General features: G+C 40.4%; 1 protein-coding gene across 1 annotated transcript; it reads right to left on the bottom strand.

Moving 5' to 3' along the window:
- Positions 1-2669: 2669 nt before the first annotated feature.
- ccdc80l2 (coiled-coil domain containing 80 like 2) lies at positions 2670-13099 on the bottom strand. Its single transcript, XM_033646672.2, has 12 exons — positions 12493-13099; positions 12314-12402; positions 12016-12189; positions 11723-11874; positions 8580-8912; positions 8139-8379; positions 7837-7993; positions 6917-7053; positions 6310-6461; positions 5888-5991; positions 5662-5742; positions 2670-5503 (listed from the first exon to the last, which is right to left on the bottom strand). The coding sequence occupies exons 1-12, from the start codon at positions 12779-12781 to the stop codon at positions 5169-5171; spliced, it is 2244 nt and encodes a 747-aa protein (XP_033502563.2). The 5' UTR covers positions 12782-13099; the 3' UTR covers positions 2670-5168.
- Positions 13100-17265: the final 4166 nt, after the last annotated feature.

Here is a 17265-nt window from a genome sequence, read left to right as displayed (position 1 = left end):
TTAATCACCCTGTCATATGTTGAAATTCATGAAGAAAATTGTATTTCTCGTGTCTCTTTGGTGAATGAGGAATTCAAAAAATGCCAACATTCTTCATGAATTGATGTGAACAGGGGCCATATTTAACAACAGCAAAACTATATCAAAACATCTGTTTACAAACTCTTACACAGCTCGTGCAGTGTAATCCAGTGCTTTGTCTCAAATTGCATACTCGTGTACTTACACTTAATAGTTTGAGTGCATAAATGCGTTCACACTCAGAAGTATGGAAAAATGCAGGGCACTATGAGTACCCGGATGGTGCACTCAAAACGGTCAAGAAGTGGAACTATGGACACTTCGCCATCTTGGCTACGTAGCGGAAGGGGAGGGACCACTTTTCAAACTGGAAATGGCGGCCGAGGACTGTGCGACCATGAAAGATTGGATTGGATTTACTTTAATAATCCCCAAGGGGAAACTGGATTGCCACCATGGCCAACATACAGTACAACAATAAGACATAGACAAAATATACATGTATAATAACGTCACCTAGGAGCGCAGTGGTCCAATACAACAATAGCAAAATGACCAGAAAAACTAAATAAAAAAGAAAAAAATAAAGATTATAAAGAATAAAAAGAGTACGAATGCAATTTAAAAGTACAATGTTCAAGGGCGAGTATAGCAGCAGGTTATAACAGCAAGAGAGTATAGCTGCAATTTAAAGTGCAATGTACAAGCAAATATAGCCGCAAGTTATAACAGCAAGAAGTGTCGCTGCAATCTAAAGTGCAATGTACATGGACGAGTATAGCAGCAAATTATAACAGCAAGAGAGTGTCGCTGCAATTTAAAGTGCAATGTTCAAGGGCGAGTATAGCAGTAAGACATGACAACAGCGATCCAAATTAAAAAGCCTGGTTGCTGCATTGTACAAATGCATGTGTTTTCACTAAGCACCACCATACTGTTGTCGGATATAAGCCAGCAGTATGTTTATTGGGTTAATTTAGCAGTCTGTAATGATTTGGTACCGCGAACAATAACGCGAATGCTAATGCTAGTTTGCTAACTAGCTAATTTGCGCTCATCATTTCCGGTAAGTGCACAACAGCCGTGTTTGGTTTGAGACAACACTACCCTGTCGAAATTTGCGCACTACTCCAGTAAGTACATAGTGCACATAGTATACTACATGGAAGTGTATTAAGGGAAGTATGTGATTTGAGACACAGAACAAGTCTAATTTATTCAGTGGTATGCAGTTTTGCTTATATTATACACGGCCTAATTTTTCTCCAATTTATCAAGAATTTTCTCCGTTTTTTTTGGGTTCTTCATTCACCATGGAGGCATGAGAGAAAAAGTTTTCTGTATGAATTCAAAGACACATGGATCATTTTGTGGGTGAAGTATTCCTTTAAAGGTAAACTATGCAGGATTGTTGGTTACTGTTTGTGAACATGCTCACCATAAAAAGTGAAAGTTAAAGCCAACAACAAATTCACTCTTGTTTAGTGTTTGGCGGCGCTACATTTGCTTTTTTCGGCGCTGTGTCTCTTGAATGCCTGCTGCTTACAGTCTGGCACTTGGTCACTTTCTTCTTGTAAAGCCTTGAACTCACCTGAGTGCTGTGGGGGCACACGCCATAAACATCACAATAAACACAGAAAATAGAAGAAAATAGGAAAATACAGGCAAATGGCAGAGTCTTTGCAAATAAATACACCGCCACACACTCGTGGGTCACAAGAGATGATTGAGAGGGATTACCTCTGTATGAGCCCATACATTGTTTTTCAGGAAAACTGTGCATAGTATAACTTTTAAGTTTCTGGCACTCAGTATGTTGTGAAAGGTTGCTTTAATCACCCTAACTAAAGAGAACACCAGACAGTAGTAGGGGTCAGAAAAGGTGCAGCACGCTGTTGTTAGCTGTCAGATCTTTGTCGCTTTGACTGATATTTGTAGCATCAACACTTGTCTTGGTTATTTTTTTACGTCATTTGCTTACTGAGGTGTTTTCAAACCTGAAATTATCTACTTCTACTTGCATCTTATTTTAAGATGCTGCTGCACTTGCAAGACTCAACAACTACATGTGTGCAGTGGTGGCTTTTGCTGTTTATTTTTACACAGGTACATTTCCCCTAAACTGAGTCTGCATATCTTCTCATCTTGATCATTTTACTGAACATTGCCTAAGGATATTTTCGTTGTCATGGCTATTCACTATTCACTTAACTGGGCCCTGGATTGGTCAATGTCTATGTGAAATTAATTGCTGTCTTCTTACTATAAAATGAGGTTTATTTTTTGTTTACATGGCCTTTGATGACCTGTCACGTGTTCTAAATGATAGAAAAATGTTAAAAAAGAAAACAAAAGTGTTTTGTTTTCTTTTTTAACAAAGAAGAAAACAAAAGTGTTCCTCATAGGACAGTATGACTGCTAGATAACGGAAAAAATAATAATCAGTTATTTCGTCATGCAGCTATTGACTGAAAAACAGGTTGGAGGTGAAATACACATACAGTAGCCTGGCTGAAGGTGAGTTTGGGCTTTCAGGGAGGGGCAAAAGGATGCCGCTGTAAAAGAAAGGAGTGTGCTGGATTATAACACAAGACGAAGCAAGAGCATCATTGCAAAACAGAATGGAGCACAATTCGTATTTTATTTCAGCTATCATGTTTTCATAATATTTGAAAGCCAAAACAGTGATTGAAAATGAAATTCGATTAGTCACCCAACCCTGTAGTACAATGAAATTAAAATGACCATGGAATAGAGCTGCATAATATGACATGTTTTTATCATCATCACAATGTCAACTCTGACTGTGATATTGCACTTAAGGCTTCATGCCTTCACACCAGTGACAGCCCTGGCCGGAGGCATTGTGTTTTCAGGTTGTCCGTCAGTCCGCACATCTTACTCTTGTGAAAGCAATATCTCCAGAACGTCTTGAGGGATACTTCAAAGTGAAACATCTACTTTGACTCAAGGATTAACTAATTAGATTGGCCTCTGTCTCAGTCTTGTGAATGCAGTATCTCAGGAAGGCCTTGAAGGAATTTAGACCCAAGGATGGACCTCACAAAATGAGTATTTGGCCATAACTCAAGAATTCATATGCTAATTATGACAACATTTTCCCAAAATGTCTTTAGAAAATAAAATAATGAAGTGATTACATGTCAACTTCACTGTTACATCATAATGTTCGATAAAGACACCTTTCTCACCATTACTCAACACCATAACTCAGGAACAGAAGAGGAGACATTTGGTCAGACTGAAATCGTGACACTAATCTTGAGTGTCCACTTTGAAACTGTGGTGACTGTATAGATCTTATGCGCTGTCGGGTTGAAGACGTGTCTGAAGCAGGCACGTTTAGGAATTTGTAGCTTCTTTTCAGCAACATCCATATTTGAAGCATTGTCTAGTGTCATGGCTACGTATGAGTCTGGACAAGACATGGATGTAAACTGTAACTGCAACTTCACTGGTCCGTGGAGGCACACAACCACAAGGTTCAGTTCCCATGTTTTTGTTGTTTTTATTTTAACAGTACACCAAAAGCTGCAGAAGGGCAGGACTATGTATACTTTAATATCTATTTGTCACAGGTAATATTATTATTGTGATGTTCAACATTGTTATCGCAAATGTTCCTCATATCGTGCAGCCCTATAATGGAAGATCTGGTGCAGTTTTTGGGTACGCTGATGAACCACTGAAAGCTGTTGCAGACAAGCTGAATTATGTTTTTTTTAAAGAACTGCTATAAAAGAATATCCCGAGGCATGCAACAAGCCCGGCATCAATAACTCTTTGTTTTACTGACCCTGAGGTGTCTGAAGACTGCAGCTCTTTAAAAAACAGATGTTTAGTTTAGAGTTACAGCAAAGAACATGTGTTTGGTTTAAGTACAATTTCAATTTCAACATCACAACATTTTAATAGAGGGACTTTCCTTTTATATACTCACTATATACAAAGTGAATGTGTTTAAAGACGAGTGGACAGAAGTGTTGCCAAAAAACACAATCTGCTCTGCCTTGGATGGACTTTGTTCCTGTTTCACTGTGCTGTAATCAACAAATAATAACAGAACACCATATTTTCTTCAAATAAAAGAAGCAGTTCAAGGTTGCACATATGCTTTCATCAAAGGGATAGTTCAGATGTTTTCAAGTGGGGTTGTATGAGGTACTTGTCCATAGTCAGTGTATTACATACAGTAGTTGTCAGTCGACATGCCCCCAGTTTGGAGAAGCAGGTGGGAGTATCACGATGGAAGCTAAGCAGTGTATTGCTGTGGATGGGGGCAGCAGCAAAACATAGTTTAGCCACCTGAAAAAAATCTAGTGTGAATGTATGCTATATAATATTTTCACTGCCTTACCTGGACATAGACAGCGCTTTGTGACAGGGAAGCCGTTAATGGCTTCAGTTCCCCATCTACGCTCTCATCAAAGCCACCAGACTTCATTGACAAAAACATTAATTTTAATTGCTGAACATGGGGGCTGCAGATCTACCACTGCCACAATCAGCTAGTTTATTTGCGTCATTGTGTGGCTTTTGTGAATTCAAACTATCCCTTTTAAACACCTAAGTCACACAACAACACAAACAAACTATCTGATCAAAGCAGCAGTAGACCAGCAGCTCCTGTGTTCAGCAATGTTAAATTACTGTTTTTGTCAATGGAGTGTGGCTTTGGAGAGAGCAGTATAACAGCTTCAGTTTCCTGTCAGAAAGGGCTGTCTGACTAAATATAGGGTACTTTTAAACTAATATTCTTTTTTTTTTTTAGGTGGCTAAAATACATTTTGCTGCTGACCCCTCCTCAGAAGTACATTGCTTTGCAGTACTGCCTGCTTCTCCAAACTGGGGGCATGTCGACTGCCATCTACTGTAGGTAATACACTAACTATGAATAAGGCCCTCATACAACCCCACCTAAGGAGACTTTCTTCAATAAAACCATTTCAATATTTTCTTCTCTGCTTTTGAAATTTATTATATGCAAATATAAAATATACAGCTTAATAATTGTGGGTCTGTGAAGATGTGAGTCCTGCTCATGTGAGTCTTGCAGATAAGTTTTCAAGGTCTTTGTTTATGAGCTTGCTTTCTTTACACAACTGAATCTTCTTCCTCTTGTCTCATTATTCCTCTGACCGGTGATACAAGTACGTCTCATCCAGCCCGTCTTCGTCGTAGCCGTGATAAGGCCCCCCCTCACTGCCTCCTCTCCCTCTGTCCTCAGGGCAGTGGATCCCCAGTCTCTTCTGCAGCTTCTCCTCCTGGTGGCGCAGCTCCATGGAGTCCACCAGGTCGTAGATGTTATCCAGGGACCACATGGGTGACGGGAACCACGCCTTGACATCGCTATCCTTCCCCACAACGAGCATGCTGAAGTAGTCCTTACTGATCTTCAGCTGTTCTCTCAGATTGTTGACCATGTCCCGGGATAACGGCTCCACCTCACTCTGACTACGCCCTGGAAGAAGAACGATCAGGTGAAAAGTAAGTTGTGCATTTTACAAAACACAAAAGACAACTTTGTATTTCAACTATAAATGTAAAAATGTTAAACATATTAGCGTATTAGCATCACAGTCCCATGTACCTGGACTGCCCCACATGACTGTGACTCACCATTTAGGGGAAAGAGTTCAACAGTTCCTGATGCTTTGTCTCCAGTTCCAGTCAGCTTCAACATGGCAAAGTGGCGAATACCTGATGAAAAGGCCCAAAATGTTAGGTCAATATAGGTTTTATATAAATAGCTGAGTCAAGGTTACATTTCCATATTGCACCACAAACCTAGAGAGCAGACATACAGTGTATTGTTCAGTAGATGTGAGCATGGTGTGTTACTGACCCAGGTGACACTCCTGTCCGCTGAGAGCAGAGAGCTGCTGCTGGAAGAAGTAGTCGTCCTTAGATGGAGCGGAGATGAGCAGCAGTCTCCTCTTAGACATGAACCTAAACATCCATTACAATGGTGATATAAGTTTGAATGTTGTAGTATACATCAGTCAACCTCATTCATTCAGTCAAGATGTGTTGAGACATAGGTTGTGTAGTAATGTCAGACTATAAATAGATAAACTCACCCTCAATATCAGTTTTTAAGCAAACAGTATTATTGTTATTGTTTAATCAATATTAAGAAACAAATAATGATTATGAAATATCAGTGCATGTTAAATGGTCTTCAATATGATTTCTAAAGAGGCTCCAGATGCTGTTTGTCTTTATATAGTATTAGGTAATAATAAGCACTGAATCACAGCATAGTACCTGAGCAGTGAATTCTCAGCTCCAGGATTTTGCCTGCCATTGGAGCAGGACAGAGGACTCCTCCTTTCCTTCTCTTTTTCTGAGCGCCTTGAGGGAAAGTTGTCAATGTACTCGAACAGAGCAGGACCTGATGGAGGAGCCTCAAAGACTCTCTAGGAGAAAGAGAAAAGCTAATTATAGGGGGAAAAACAAAGTTTAGAGTCTAGTCTTATTAAGTCTGTTTGTATTACATTCCTTTCCTGGTTCCTGACAACAACAACAACAACAACAACAACAACAACACAGCTATAACACAGCTTGATTTTAAAACATTGGGATTTTGTAAATCTCTTACTACACAAATAAATCTCTTTTAGATTTTAACAAATAAATGAATGGCTTGCACTAGCTTTGCCACACAAGTCTGAAAGAAATGTTGCCTGTTTGGCTCGTGCGCTGACCTACAAAGTCTTGGCAGACGAGGTGAATATTGTTCTCATTAATGTGAGCAGCTGTGAAGCAGACTGCTGGCAGGTGTGATCAGTAGTAAGACAAGTGCTGAAACAAGTATGCACGCCTATCAAACCTCCAAAAAGACAGAAGAAAGTGCAAGAGGAGATTGTCTTACACTGGGCTTAATGTCGTAGTCTGTGACAGTCATGGAAAAGAGGTCAGGGGACGACAGGCCGAGCTCTGCTCTCAACAGAGAGATCAGGCCTGAATCTGAGAAACGATCCGATTGGTCACTGAGTGGAGGCTCCGACTCTGAAACACACAAAACATTTGAATGAATGATGTGAAGGGAGTAGACAAAATACCGGGGATACCATAATGCAGATACTCAACTTATGGTACGTGGCCCACATCTGGCTTGCAATTGGGAGCTAGGTGGCCTGCTGACCATTTTCTAATTCACAATGTAAATAAATTGATTCAAATTGTTTTTTGTTTTGTTTTGTTATTGTACTTAGATTAGAACTAAGATGCTAGAGTGCTTAAAAAAGCATTAAAATAGAGCTTGTTTATCAAAAACCCTCTACAAAAGTCTGGGCTAAGCCCCACAATGTCCTCAAATGGAAGTCAAACATACCCACAGCCTGTAAACACACCACAGCTCAATAACAAATGTTGGCAGCACAATCAAAGAGCAGTCTGCAGCTGAATTTTTTTGGGAAGTAAACTGAAGTAAAGAGGATGAAACTTGAAAAAACAACCACCAGTATGATTCTTGTTACAGCGAATGCAAGCATGAAGAAATATACAGTTTCAGGCCATTACTGTACAGGGAATTACACCTTTGCTGCTTTACCTATGGAAGCACCGTATTTGCCTTTGGTCACGCCTTAGTGGAAAATACAGCATGTTCCTTTTTTGGCTAGGAATATTCCGTAGTAGTAGTTGTATATGTAAAAAAAAAAAAAAAAAAATAGATAATACATGCACAAGATTTTCCAATTACTTGAATCACCCATAGAGAGAGCCTAAGCAAATGTTTTAGATGCAAATGTTCAAACAAAAAACATCATTCACACACAGAAATGTACCTACCGAGCTGGTGGTGTTGCAGCGTGAGCGTGGCGTGACTTCCTTCACCCACAATGGTTGCCACAGTGATCTTCCTAATTGCAAGGTCACAGTGTTGCTTGTCGTTGTCGTCCCTCTGCTGGATGTACAGTGTTGCATCTCTGCTGGGCGTTGCGATCAACTAGAATCAGTATCAACACACAAACAGATACATCATTATAAATGGATGATTATGATGATACTAATCAGGTGCATGTATCTCTAAAAAGTCTAATGTTTAGCATGCATTTACATCAGGATTAGATGCCAAAAGAGAAAGATCTCACCATTAACCTTCTTTTGCCCTTTAAACTGTCCAAAAACTCCTTCAGGGCTGCTTTATCCTTCTCGCTGGCCTCTCTGTTGGACTTTTTCCCTCTTCCTTTCCCTTTCTTCCCTTTCTTCCCTTTACCCTTTCTCTTGGAGCTCTGCTTTTCCTGTGTGTTATCCTTTACATTCTGCTCTTTTTTATCTTCTCTGTTTTTCTCTCCATGTCTTCTCTTCCCTTCTTCCACAGCGGGGTCAGGCCTGCAGTAGAATAGAAAAAAAAAATACTTTGATGTTCATCCAGCTCTGAAAAAACCCACTTCTGTCTGGTGTAAGGGGATGAGGAGGCATGACAGACCAGATGTGAACACAAATCCAAGTAGAATTTAAGTGAAATCAAACATCCACACTCTTACATCTGCTACGCTTTAAAAATAGACAAAAAAATAAAAAGACAGCACCTGACTTTCTTTACTTCTTCATTGCTCTTTGACACAGGTGGAGCAGGTGAAGGGCTGTGCACTTTTTCTTGTCCGTTAGAAGTGGCCCGACTACCACTGCTCAAGTCCTTTCCCTTCGTGGACCCCACTGTAGGCACCTTACGGATAACAAACCTTGACCGTCCACTCAGTATGTCCTGGATCTTACTCTTCAGGGCAGCTTTTTTGTCCAGAGGAGGTTTTCTTTGTATTGCCATAATTGAAGTTACATTCCCTCGCCTCTGAGGGCTCAGTACGATCTTCTTCTTCGTCATTTTCCTTTTCATCACAACCTTTTTTTTAGAGGTTCTGCACCTGTATAGAAAACAGCATCAAACAGCATTTCGTCAGTGAGGATTAGTGTAGGTTTTTCTTCAAAACTTTAACCAAAATTACATTAAAAAAGACAGATAAAATTGTACTGCATGATCACTTGAACAACACACATCGACATCTTGCACGACAAATGTGACACATTCTTTCCATCTGTGAATCAACAACTCAAGACAAGTGACAAACTGAAGAGGAATTATCCCAGATTTTCCAAACTTACATCAAAAAGCACCACTTTAAATTTAAAGTGGACTGAATGAACTTATAAAATTCTCCCTAGGTTCTTGATTAGTACATTGAATGACACAGACCCACTTTACACCTTGTATTTAAGTGCAGTTTGGGTTAAGGGATTTTAGTGGGATAGTGCTTGACCACATGAAAATAAAGGTGTAAACGCACCCAAAACGCATTGATCCGATCAGTTAAACCACCTCCAGAGGTTGTTAGGGATGCATTGTGACCACATTGAATCCAAGTGTAAACGCAGTTGGGTTTTCAATCAACATACAATCAGCGGGCGAGAATACGTTCCAAATCAGCAAGGCAGCAGCAGCTCTGTTGAACCTGCGGGGGCGCACTGTGGTCTCTTTCTTGTCTGATTCTAACAGTACTGCGGTGTCCCCCTTATCTGTAATGTATTTCTTCTGTCACTGCCTTTACAATCAGGAGGACCTTAATTTGCGTGGACGACTGGTTTGGATGTATACAGTACAGGCCAAAAGTTTGGACACACCTTCTCATTCAATGCGTTTTCTTTATTTTCATGACTATTTACATTGTAGATTCTCACTGAAGGCATCAAAACTATGAATGAACACATGTGGAGTTATGTACTTAACAAAAAAAGGTGAAATAACTGAAAACATGTTTTATATTCTAGTTTCTTCAAAATAGCCACCCTTTGCTCTGATTACTGCTTTGCACACTCTTGGCATTCTCTCGATGAGCTTCAAGAGGTAGTCACCTGAAATGGTTTCCACTTCACAGGTGTGCCTTATCAGGGTTAATTAGTGGAATTTCTTGCTTTATCAATGGGGTTGGGACCATCAGTTGTGTTGTGCAGAAGTCAGGTTAATACACAGCCGACAGCCCTATTGGACAACTGTTAAAATTCATATTATGGCAAGAACCAATCAGCTAACTAAAGAAAAACCAGTGGCCATCATTACTTTAAGAAATGAAGGTCAGTCAGTCCGGAAAATTGCAAAAACTTTAAATGTGTCCCCAAGTGGAGTCGCAAAAACCATCAAGCGCTACAACGAAACTGGCACACATGAGGACCGACCCAGGAAAGGAAGACCAAGAGTCACCTCTGCTTCTGAGGATAAGTTCATTCGAGTCACCAGCCTCAGAAATCGCAAGTTAACAGCAGCTCAGATCAGAGACCAGATTAATGCCACACAGAGTTCTAGCAGCAGACCCATCTCTAGAACAACTGTTAAGAGGAGACTGCGCGAATCAGGCCTTCATGGTCAAATAGCTGCTAGGAAACCACTGCTAAGGAGAGGCAACAAGCAGAAGAGATTTGTTTGGGCCAAGAAACACAAGGAATGGACATTAGACCAGTGGAAATCTGTGCTTTGGTCTGATGAGTCCAAATTTGAGATCTTTGGTTCCAACCGCCGTGTCTTTGTGAGACGCAGAAAAGGTGAACGGATGGATTCCACATGCCTGGTTCCCACTGTGAAGCATGGAGGAGGAGGAGGTGTGATGGTGTGGGGGTGTTTTGCTGGTGACACTGTTGGGGATTTATTCAAAATTGAAGGCACACTGAACCAGCATGGCTACCACAGCATCCTGCAGCGACATGCCATCCCATCCGGTTTGCGTTTAGTTGGACCATGATTTATTTTTCAACAGGACAATGACCCCAAACACACCTCCAGGCTGTGTAAGGGCTATTTGACCAAGAAGGAGAGTGATGGAGTGCTGCGGCAGATGACCTGGCCTCCACAGTCACCGGACCTGAACCCAATCGAGATGGTTTGGGGTGAGCTGGACCGCAGAGTGAAGGCAAAGGGGCCAACAAGTGCTAAACACCTCTGGGAACTCCTTCAAGACTGTTGGAAAACCATTTCAGGTGACTACCTCTTGAAGCTCATGGAGAGAATGCCAAGAGTGTGCAAAGCAGTAATCAGAGCAAAGGGTGGCTATTTTGAAGAAACTAGAATATAAAACATGTTTTCAGTTATTTCACCTTTTTTTGTTAAGTACATAACTCCACATGTGTTCATTCATAGTTTTGATGCCTTCAGTGAGAATCTACAATGTAAATAGTCATGAAAATAAAGAAAACGCATTGAATGAGAAGGTGTGTCCAAATTTTTGGCCTGTACTGTATAACAAACAAAACTAGGGACCAGCAAAACTCTTTTTTAAATGTTTATTTCTATGCTAATATTGTCTCTGAAAAGGCAGACAATATCATGATTTGTTGCCTATGTAATTGTATTTTTTTTAAAAAATAATGACAATAATTTTAAAAAGGTTTCTTATCATAAAGCATGTTGACAGGCAGGGGCGGGGCATGTTTGGACTGCAGAGCCCCTCTTGCATCACGGGGGTTGTGGAAGTTACATGCCAAGACGACACTTGCTTTCAATTTGGTCTGACAAAAGTATACAAGCAAGACTTGGCAATTCATATTGCAACCAAGCAATTAGGAAGCAATGGCTAAGGAAATGGTGAAGAAGGCTACCATAGGTCCTGCACAGAGTAATCGGGTCTCAATTGGATCTCACGCATTTTAATGCAAGGTTTAAAGGGGGTCACAACAGTGGTATTACAACCTCAAGTTGGATCCTTTTCTGGTCATTTTCTCCAGCTTCCTCACGGGGAACTGATCAATGAGCTCCAAAATCGCCTCTACACGAACCGGATACGGGAAGCGTTCGCTGACCCGAAGGTTTTTCTTCATAACCAGCATGGTGAACCCTTCCTCCTGAAACAATTGGTGTGATTTAAATACTACAAGTCAAGCAGAAGTGCCCACAAAGGAGAAATCGGTAGTTTCAGAAAAAATTGAATTTAAAGAAACAAATAAAATGGGCTGTAACTTGTTGTCAAGAGACTGTCTGATCACCTGGCCGGTTAGCTCCAGGTAGTGCAGCAGTTTGCTAACTGTGTCAGAGTCCAGGCTCTCTACTGTGGCCTCTCCTTGGAAAGTTGTTTTCTGGACTCGACCTTCCATCATTGCGTTCTGGATGATGGTGATGATGAATGTGTCTCTTTCTGCGAGACGGCAATTTAACCCTTTCTGTGAGAGACAGGAAGTGACACAAAGAGGCAAGACAGTTAGAGAGATTGAAAGGAGGGAAATTGCTCTGTAATGTTTTCCCAAATTAAATGTCCAAAGGGTGCATCATAAAAAAGTACAGTACCTGCTCCATGTCTTCCAGCTGTTTTTCCATCATACGAAGGTAGTTGTCATTGTGTGATGGGGCTGTTATCACCCACAGTCGCTTTTTACCTGGAAGGGAGGGTGGAGGGTGAGTGGAGGTACTGTAAGTTGGTAAATAGATGAGTAGATGCATCAGCTGATCAGTTCTTTTTGTCTTACCTGCAAAGTCAGCCAGGAAATCCAGCTCTGGAGCCAGGCTCAATGATGACTCTATGACTCGTCTGTTGTCTACATGTTCTTCCTCCAACCCCAACCCCTGCTCGATCCCTGGAGGGAGGTCTGAATAGTCTCCCCAGTCCCTCACATTAGGGTCCAGCTGATCCTTGGGCTTGCTGCGACCGATGCCTGGCCAGGCAGTAAGCAAACTTGGGTAGCTGAGGCTCCACAGAGCTGCAAACAACAGCAGGGGCCAGTGTGACTTATAGGAATGAAACATTTTCACTGACATGGTTGAGTGTTTAGTTTGCTGATCAGCTGGAACTGGTTAGCAGCTCACAAATCCGCCTTTGGTTACATAATACATTTGTGCAAGATCATCAGCAGTACTGTTGCATCTGAAACAGACGAGGTGGATTCGCCAGCTGTTTAAAAGTTACTTAAAAGTTTAAATGCTCAACATCGTCAGTCACCAAACTGAGAAAATTCCCATATGTTGATCCAAAATGAAAACGGCATTAAAGGCTGAAGAAGTCTTTAAAAAAACGGGTCGACCAAATCTGAATCCGAATCTCAGCGGTAGAATGACAGCAAAGACTGCAGTGATGTTAACCCCTCTTACCAGCAGAGAGACTGACCGAGGAGACTTCCCTCTTCTTGCACACACACACACACACACACACACACACACACACACACACACACACACACACACACACACTCTCCTGGTTCAGATTATACCCCAGGATCGTTAACAGGAAACTCCTGGAATTTTCTGGGACTTCAAAGCATTTTATTGCTGAAAAATCTTTTTTCCCCTGTTTCTCTCTCTTTGCATCTGCCGCTCTCTTACACACACACACACACACACACACACGGTGTATGTGTGTGGTGCTGCTTTGTACCACAGCTGACTGGTTTGGTGTCCATTATTAATAAAAAAACGATTTCTCACATGCAAAAACCACACAGCTTTTAGTAGAATAGCTGGTGTGAGAAAGCAAATGTCCCGCTGAGTATTTGATCAAGAAGTTACTAAATGCCTAGCTGTATCAGGGATGCTGCTGTGATCCTGACCTCCCTCTGGAGTAGGACAGTATCCCTGCAAGGATAAAATTACTTGCATTATTACACCAGGTGCAGATTGATTGTATTTGACAGTTTTGTATTTTCACATCTGTCGCTATCCATCAGAGACAAGCACAAACCTGACCTACTGCAGGCTGCCTCACAGAAAAAGAAATACTGAGTGTTGACAGACTGAGGGAGTAAAAGTGGGAGATCAGAGTTGGAGTGGTTCATCTTAAAGCCATTTGTTCAACAGGAGTAAAAGCTTTTAAATGAAGGTATATACCTGCAACCATAAATAACCCAGACAGGCTGATGGACGTTGGAGTCAAAAGTTCACGCCAGTTCAAAGTGTTAAATCGAGGAAAATGTGCCCTAAGGCAGGTTAACCCTGAAGACTTTCTGCCCTCCCACTATGCGCCTCATAAAGGCTTCACCAGCTAAAACCAAAGCATGAAACTAGTCATCCCTTGAACACTAGATGCCCAAAATGTAGGGCTTTCTAGGTCTGCAAAAGATAAAGTGATTATGGTGTAAAATAAAAGTAAACATACACAAATAATGTAGCATATTTACATTGTATTCAGTGGCTCAAATAAACATATAGGAAGGGGAATATCGTTGGGATCATACATCTTTACAACCTTTTTGATGTGAGACCAGGATCAGTCACCATAAGTCCAGAAATTTAGAAGGAAATTGATATACAACAATCCAACATCAGTCAATAGACATTTAACAGTTGAACAGCGTCTCCATTCTGTCCTTGATTTTCAGAATAAAAAAAAAAAAGGATAACACATATGGCCTGAAAGAGAAAGAGTGGACAGTTTTCAGAATAAAAGATGGATATGCAACTAGTGACATGTTAGAAACACATGCATCTACTAAACAGAGCGACACTTTGAAATGACTGAAAACAGTGACGAGTTACAAACAGCAGTGTTCCTCCACCTGCTCCTTGAGCCCAAAATAAACACATGTTGGTTTAGCTTACAGTTTTAATGTCACTCAGGAAGAAGAATAAATGAAGAGAGAATAAGGGGAAACAAAGAAAACCAAAGACGTTCAAGCAAAGCCAACGCAATTAGAAAAACCGTCTTTTGGGTGAAACTCTGAAATGAGAACCAGGCGCAGCAACAATGCATTCCACTCTCTGAGCCTTATAAAGAGAACCAGATGACCAGTGTATGTGTGAGAGAGAGTATATATACTGTATACAGGACATATATCATGCTGTAAGTCAAGGGATGTTCTGGTGCAGAGGGAGTAGATAAATAAAGAAGCTATTGCTCCTGTTGCTTGAATAAGTGTCAACACAGGTTCTGTCTCAATGCTAGCTTTAGTAAAGATTTGCAGTTAAAAGAAGGCAAACGACCTTTAGATGCAATTTGTCCCTCAAGCACAGAATTTATTGCACATTGGCGCTGCAATGTGCATATGCTGTCAGCAAACACATCATAGTGTGATGGTGCTAGAGAGGAAAGAACAGGCTCCACGTCACTGACCTTATATCTTATTTCCTTATGTACCATGGAAGTCATTAAGCATCCAGACACATGCTGTCCAAAGTCTAAAACGTCATTGATAATTCTACGTTATTAATGATTACTGTAATTAGTTTATCAGACCAGGTTATCTGTGTCTCATTTTCAGAAGCAATGTTACAAAAATTAGACAGAAGGCAAAGGAAATTAATTCACACGACATATGTAATATAGTAAAAGAGAGAGAGAAATGGAAAAAAAACACCTCTTCCTCTTCCTTGCACCACGTGTTTGAACTGTACCACTGCTTATAGTGTGAAAGGATGTGATTAGTGCATGAAGAGGGCTGGAGGGGGGCAACCAAAGTTCAACTAAGGGTAAATTCCTGGACTATAGGCAGTTTATAGTATTATTTTAATCCTTTCTGTGTTTTTGCAAAGCAAAAAGAGATACTGCATTTCTCAAGACAAAACTTTAGTAACATTAGAGATTTGTTTTTACTTAAAATACTGCTACATATATGAAAGTATCCCATCCGTTCGGATATCCTATAAGCCTACATCTGTTTGTCATGATGCTCTGCTTTAGATTAATGTACAACCCCAACTGATTCAAAGCCCTCTTTGCAGTGACCTCACACCACAATTCCAATGATTAAATATGTGAAAAAAATGGATTTCATACTGTGGTGTATGATTATCTCCACAATCTTACAACGAGGGCCAGGTGTTCAGAAGGGGAATCAGGGTGGCGCTGCCATGTAAAGTGAAGATGCATACATATTTTAGATAGCACATTTAGTATAAGAGATACGAATCGCACCATGACACCGAAAAGCAGCTAACAATTATATTTAGAACATACCACAGTACACAGAAAGGAATACATCATGGTCACATTATAACAGGAAGTCACACCTACTCTAAAAATACAGGTGAAAGGGGGCACTCATGATACTTAAAACATGTTTTAAGATAGTGTACAATTTTGGTGAACAAAGCTACTTAAAAGTAGATTTACAATTACCTTGTTACTGTGACTGTACCTATTTAAAAAATACGCAGACATCAAGTGTCCAGCTAACAAGCTTTTAGGCACAACCCTCCCTCCAAGATGGACAGAAATGTTAAAAGAAATTGCCCGTTGTATGCTATGTGTAGGCCTATCAGTAGATGTACTTCTTTTGAAATGCCTGAACATAATATTGCAGTGGGAAAATGTATTTCCAGAAATGATGTAATCAAACATGTTGGTACTTGTATCTGTAAGCCTGGGTTACCGACTAGGCAAAATTAGCAACTTCCCTTTGCCCTAGTGCCCCAGCGGCCTCTAAAGTCCCATCCTCACTATGTGTCAACTGGTTTGTGCTAATTTAACTGAGAATTTTGTTTTGCATTGAAGCACAACATCAACTGAAATGAAAATGGCTTTAAAGAGGAACTACACCTATTTTCAAAATTCATGTGTTATTCCTATGGTCTAAGAGAGTCCAAAAATATCAGTAAAATGAACAATTCTCCCAAATCCAAAAACTAAAAGTAGAGAATGAATTGGGAAAGATGTTTGTGATGACACTGAGAGCACCCGAGGAATGTTTCAGAACTGAGAACACAACAACAGAATAAAGCTCATTTGGATATAAAAAAAAAAGAAAACAGATGTTCTGTTGGTCCACAAAATCAGGCTTGTACTCACTGTCTATGCAGCAGCTCCAGACCCTATAACAGGGATCAGCAACCTTTACTATCCAAGGAGCCATTTTTGGCCAAAGAAGCTCTCAAATAATCTGCCTGGAGTCGCAAAACATATTTGAGCCTTATACTGAGGGTAACAGTAAGACTAAATTCACCCATCAACATTGCTAATAGGTCTAAAATAGCATTTATTAATATGTTTTCTCTGCAGTGGCTATTTATGATCGTTTGGTATTTTAACTTTGTAGGGTTGGCAGTAAGAGCAAACTAATATGTCCACACTGTTAAATTCTCTATTGTCCTCCAAGACTTTAAAAAAAAAAAAAAAAAAAAAAAAATCTGGAATCCATAGCTAGCTTAGCCAGGAAGATCCAAGACAAGCCACTGCTATTGAGGTTTGGCAAAATTTAAAGGAAAATGTGATAGGCCATATGATGCACACGTAGTTGATGGAATGTAAAAACATTTTTTATTCTGTGTATAGGCTACACATTTCTACAACTGAGACTGTAAGAGTCACTCAAGAC

Source organism: Epinephelus lanceolatus, chromosome 19, assembly GCF_041903045.1.
Source record: "Epinephelus lanceolatus isolate andai-2023 chromosome 19, ASM4190304v1, whole genome shotgun sequence".
In the NCBI taxonomy this organism is placed as follows: Eukaryota; Metazoa; Chordata; class Actinopteri; order Perciformes; family Serranidae; genus Epinephelus; species Epinephelus lanceolatus.
The sequence above is the reverse complement of the archived record's forward strand: the minus strand, read 5'-3'. Positions and strand labels throughout refer to the sequence as shown.